The 6,000-nt window shown below is 40.9% G+C and overlaps 1 protein-coding gene across 10 annotated transcripts in view; it reads right to left on the bottom strand.

Moving 5' to 3' along the window:
• Window positions 1–335: 335 nt before the first annotated feature.
• Window positions 336–6,000, bottom strand: part of ARMC3 (armadillo repeat containing 3) — a 63,575-nt gene continuing 57,910 nt past the window's right edge. For 6 of the 10 annotated variants that reach the window (XM_083827602.1, XM_083827603.1, XM_083827608.1 and 3 more), the window contains 2 exons: window positions 3,593–3,755; window positions 338–2,108 (listed from right to left, as the gene is read on the bottom strand). In XM_083827602.1, coding sequence (XP_083683728.1) covers window positions 1,899–2,108; window positions 3,593–3,755 — 373 coding nt within the window. In that variant the 3' untranslated portion in view covers window positions 338–1,898. Of the gene's footprint in view, window positions 2,109–3,592; window positions 3,756–6,000 lie in introns of all 10 variants that reach the window. The other 4 variants (XM_083827599.1, XM_083827601.1, XM_083827604.1 and 1 more) reach the window with 2 other exon arrangements.

Genomic DNA, 6,000 nt, shown 5'->3' with positions numbered 1-6,000 from the left:
ACAAAAAGGTAAATTTTTCCCCAAAAGGCTAAAAGGCTACCAAAAAATTATGCTGCTTGTCAATGGAAGAAGGAGGGAGTATTGTGGCATCATACTCATAAACAGTATTGAATATGACAGGTATAAACCTCCTTAAACCAAAATAGACTATACAAGTGACTGGGCTTACACAAACATCAAAAAAACTAAACAAACACAGACTGCAAATTTATCTTTCTTTTTTTTTTTTTTTTGATGGTCACGAAGTAGGTCAGGAAGTAAATGCCTCGTTGTCATTCTCTTCTGAAATTCAGTTTTGCACAATATTGTCTGCATTGGCATAACTTTTGTACAGGGCTTTTTGTCACTTTCCTACAATCAAGTAAACTCATTTGAATGATGCTCCTTTAAATACTACAGTACATTCCTGACTACTTCACCAGAAAGTGTTTACTGGAGTGTTCTAAGCAGTGTTTTACCTCTGTTAGGTGCAGCATCACACTTCGGCAACACCACGTTACCCAAGGCTGTTAGAAATACAAATTCTCCACCCAGAACTGCTCCCTTCTCATAGTCCATTTTATCTTCAAGTGAAAAATGAAGAATTTAAAGGGAGATTGAATGCAGTAACTTATCAGTCATCTGTCTTCGATGTGTCAGGACGAATAGTATTTATGTTCATCCAGACTATGTTTCTATCCATAATTATTAACTCTGGCAAGTTCCAAGAAATATAAATGGGGTATTTATATTTTAGCCTCTTCAGAGGTTGAAAGTACACTGTTATCCTAATTCTTCTAATTCTCAGTTCTTGGGTTATTTCACACTGTTGTGGTTTAACCCAGCCGGCAGCTAAACACCACACAGCCGTTCACTCACCCTCCCCCCTCCCTCTCTGGGATGGGGGAGAGAAACGGGAAAGTGAAGCCTGTGAGTGGAGATAAAGACAGTTTATTAAGACAGGAAAATAATAATAACAATAATAATAATAATAATGATAATAGTATTACTAATAATAATGTGTACGAAACAAGTGATGCACAATGCAATTGCTCACCACCCGCTGACCGATGCCCAGCCTATCCCCGAGCAGCCAGCCCCCCCACCCCGGCCAGCCACCCCTATATATTGTTTAGCATGACGCCAGATGGTATGGAATACCCCTTTGGCCAGTTTGGGTCAGCTGTCCTGGGTCTGTCCCCTCCCAGCTCCTGCTGCACCCCCAGCCTGCTCGCTGGCAGGACAGAGCGAGAAGCTGAGAAGTCCTTGGCTTGGTGTAAGCACTGCTCTGCAACAATTAAAACATCAGCATGCTATCAGCACTCTTCTCATCCTAATCCAAAACACAGCACCCTAACAGCTACTAGGAGGAAAATTAACTCTGTCCTAACTGAAACCAGGACACACACACACAAAAATGTGCAATTGTTTTTAGACGACTTGTTATTTCACCAGACATCACATTTTCTTGCTTCATGAACACATAATTCATGTAATTGTGCATGGGGGTTGAAGGAATGTAAGAAACAAACAAAAGAATATACTGTATTTTGGAAATAATTTAAACCTATTTAATAAGTAGTATAATGTTAACACATATCAAATATTCTTGATCTACCAAATTTTAATCTATAGTTTTACAATTTCATCTTAAAATAGTGCCACCTCCCACACCCAAGTCTCCACAAATATCTAAGAATTGAGATTGGCTATGTAAAGTATGTTTAATTCAATGCTTAGGACAATATACCAGATGCAGATATCTGAAGTGAGTTCTCAGAAAAAAGAACATCTTTCAGCAAATGACTATAGAAACATATGCTTCTTTTTGATAACCGGATGGCAAGCCCCTTTTGTTTCATAAGAAATAACATTGCAATCATCTTTAAAATGCTTATTTTGGAGAAATCTGGGGATGATTAAATACGTTTGTACCGATCTGCCTCTGCACTTCCCTGTTTCATCAAAAAGCCTGGCTCAAACATTAGATCTACAATATACTCTTGAGGAGGAAGCAGAAGCCCAGTTACTCCTTGTGGAGAGTCATCAACCAATTTAACTTCATTCCAAGCTCTGTTATACTCGCCACGAACTAAACTACAGCCAATGCCAATTCTGTCTGCTATCACCTAAAAAGGAAAGAAAAAGGTGTTAATCACACTTAGCTTGTGCAATATACAGCAAGTGATGCTTAAAAAGAAAAGAAATACTTCAAAGGCCAAGAGCTTTCTTGATACAGACTGTGTAAATCTCTAAGGTGTTTTGAACTACAGATCTTTACTGTTGGTTCTGCTTAGACAGTGCAGGCTTATAAATACTATTTCTACCATATTCTATGCACAACATAAAAAAAATATATTTTTTCTCTTTTCTGACATCAGGAAAGATATCAGGCAGTCCTTCAGATCTCAAACGAAGTGCAGTACCCATAGTCCCCACAATGTATTCTTCTATCTGGAAGACTCGGTTCTGCACGACATTCTGAAGAACTGTCTACACAAGCAATGAGGTGTAGGTACCTTGCACACATATACTCAGTGCAAATAATTAAGGGTAAAAATGTAACATTTTTATCAGTGTAAGTTTAGGATTACTGCTTCTCCTTGAAGTACACTTCTTGCTTTTGAGCCCCATGAACATGGAAACCAATGAAATGCGAGGCGAGCGCTAGCTGGATGGGACGCCTGCACTGCCTCAATGCTGTACCATCCCCGAGAGCGCTGTGATGGCTTCCAGATACAAAACTGCTTTCTCAGAATGCATCCACTGTGAAGAAATGAAATCCTGAAAGATTTTTACATTTTTACAAATGGACACAGATATCCTGTGCTTAGACTGATGTGTCTCTAAGAGAGATGATCTGTCCCTACAAAGGTTTCTTTGTAAACATCACAGTAAGAGAACAGTGGAGAGTAAGAGAACACCAGTGCTGCTTCAGCACAATTAATTTATTCCCCCAGACCTCCACAAAATACGTCAGGAATGCTCTCTCCCCATGTATACCATAAATTTCAGATTGTACTCTTTCTCCCAGGCTTAGTGTCCTAGGCCTTTGTTTCTCTTCTCCTTTCCATGCAAGAAGGAGTAAAGTCCAGTTAACCAGCAGCCAAGGAAGGAGGATTGGACAGATAAGCAGGCATACATAAAGTCAGAAGAAGAAGTGAAGCTTCCCAGTCCATGAAACTAGAGCATAAAAGCTGTTACGTTCTGTCACAGAATACTGGACAGATACTGAATAGAAATTGTCCCGAGAAGCTTACATTTACAGCATGGGAAAAAAAAATCAGGAAACTGCATAATTCAATATTTTACAGTTTACAGAAAATGTAAAATGTTTTGACTACCATTCAAATAACTTGGCTTTTTGCCATTTATCAAGTATTCTGCTGATATCACTTAAGACAATTTAATGACAACAAGAATGTTTACAGAATGAAGCGATGCTGGCTTTCATTCACTGGGAAATCAACTTTGCCAGTAAAAAATGACTTAAATATATACACAAGATTTTACATTAATATAAATATTATATTATACTGATGCAAGTATACTTTAGTTTATAATATACATTTAGCAGAAATAACTCTATGTTGTAAAATAAATGTTAATGTACCTTGAAAAGTAAAGCCCTGTGGTAAAATGTCCCTTTTTTAACTTTCCCAATAGGCACAACATTGGATTTCAGTTCATATTCTATTTCACTTATATGAAGTTCCCAGCTGAAGTCATGTAGTTTGTCTCTTTCAATTGCACCACCCATCTTGTCTGCAACAAACCTGCAACAAATTTACAATTACAACAATTAAATCTATAATGTCTCTTGAACTTATTACAAAAACGTATCAGCAAAATGAAAGGTACAGAAGCAGTAAGACAATGATATATAAAACTTTAAGACTGTCTACGTGTGCTTTAATTGTTCAATTCAGTAGCTGATATTTTACATATGCTCACTATTAAATCCAGATAAACCTAACTCAGGTCATTCACATTTGTCACAGACCTAAGCCAAGGTGCAGCAGCTGCCAGCAGCAATTCTAGAAATGTCTAATGTAGGAACCAGCTACTCAGAGAAAATCATCAATAAAAGTGAAATTACTGAGGAAGTAGTTCAGAAACTAATGTTCATCTTCACAGCTGCTGGATTATGTGAGCTATATATTACAATCCTTAACCCTAGCATTCATTTGAAATAATAATAAAGACATGAGAATATATATGACAAAAATAAAGCCATAGGTAATGATCCCAACTGAGGAAAGCAATGATATCCAGAAAGGGTACTTCGACCTCTACATGTGTTTTCTTACATCAAAGCCAACATCTGGGGGCAGGGGGCTGTCTTTATCCATAAAAGAGAATAGCTCCATCAAAGAAAGAGAATATCAGAATCCACAATCTGTGCAAACACTGCCCAAACCATGCCTTTGGGGTGATCGTGCACAGATAGGATCAACCCCCAGTTGTCGCTAGCTCCTCTTGCACACACCTTCACCCCCTCCTGCACAGCCCCTGTATGTACAGACCTTTGTTCCTCACAGTGTCCTCAGCCAAAGGCACGGGCACTACTGAGGGCTGCGACTCCAGACAGGGTGTCGCAGAGCTGACACAGGAATCACAAGCCACTGCCTCAGACTGGGAGAAAACCTGCACCATCACATCTCCATTATAAACTCTCTGTGAGCAGGTTCTGGCCTCAGTAAATGTGAGGCACTAGCAGGGGCCTTATTTCTGAAAATCTAGGGCCTACGGAGGTGCTGGTACCAACAGCATGGGCACAGGGAGTTATCGCTGAGCAGACTGGATGTGGTATCCTGAAGCTAGGGATTACTGGGTGAGCCTGAGGAAGCGAGGGGCTCCAAGCACTCATTTGCACTGCTCGTGCCTGCAGCCAGCCCTCAATAAAGGGAGCAAAGCTTCCCGAGCCTGCATGCACACCACTCCCATGCATGCACAACGATGTACTGCGTTTGTTTAAGAGGACACAGCCAGCACCACAGCGTGTCCCCTAATCCACGCCAGCTCCCTCCTGGCAAGTACAGCAGGAGCCCTGCCCAAGCTGCCGGGGGCTCGTCAGCTGCCTCCTCCTGCCCTTCCCATTCAGCACACGCCACCCAGGCAGCCACCGAAAATGCCACATGCGTATAAAAATCCCCACAGAAAATATACTACTTCGGTTCCTGATGATTTTTTCACTGGGTTGTGTATCTGCAAATATTTCATTGGTGTGTGTGAAGAGCGGATTTGAAAGAGTATTTTACAGATTCCACCTTGACAAAGGCAGCATAATTTATACACAGCTGGATAGTTAAGGATGAATACCTGTCTTGTCAAATTTTGCAATCAACGGAAAAGTCATTCCTCATATCATAGCGGACCACTTCATTAAAAATGAAGGTTAGTAGAAGAAACAAATTTTGTGAGACTCAGCGGGATCTGACGCCAAACTCTCCAGATTCAGGAGGCAGCCAGGAAACTGGTAAGATAGTAAAGGTTAAACTAAGGAGAAGATGAAAGCAGCCACACTGCTTGGAGATGACAGTGATTGGTGCCCAGGCCGAGCAGTCGGGGTAACTAATGAATCACACATTGATAACAACACTCTGTACACACATCAGTGCAATGTTCTTGCGCTACTTAACCACCAGGATGTTCATTACAGCAGCACCTAAAAATTATATTTAAAAATGTCTTGTACTTTTGGGTTTACAGAAAAAAAAAAAAAAGAAGAAAGAAAACAAAAAAAAAAAAAAAAAAGAGAGTTTTGTCACGAGCCCCAGCTGGGCCCAAGCCCCAGGAGAGCCAGGCCCTCCATCCTCTGCCCACCACGGGCTACAGCAAGGCAGGCACATTCCCCAGATGTGAACGGCTGCTGTGCTGTCTCGGCTACTGGGAAGGCCTACATATGCTGCTGTGAAGTGCCTGTGAAGGTATAGGAAGGAAGAAATGGAGAGGAAAAGAGCTGTCTGGGGAAGGTCCAGCAGAAGGTCACGAAGGCCTCTCAACACCTGACAATCATAT

The sequence above is a fragment of the Anser anser genome (genome assembly GCF_964211835.1).
Source record: "Anser anser genome assembly, chromosome: 2".
Taxonomy (NCBI): Eukaryota; Metazoa; Chordata; class Aves; order Anseriformes; family Anatidae; genus Anser; species Anser anser.
The sequence above is the reverse complement of the archived record's forward strand: the minus strand, read 5'-3'. Positions and strand labels throughout refer to the sequence as shown.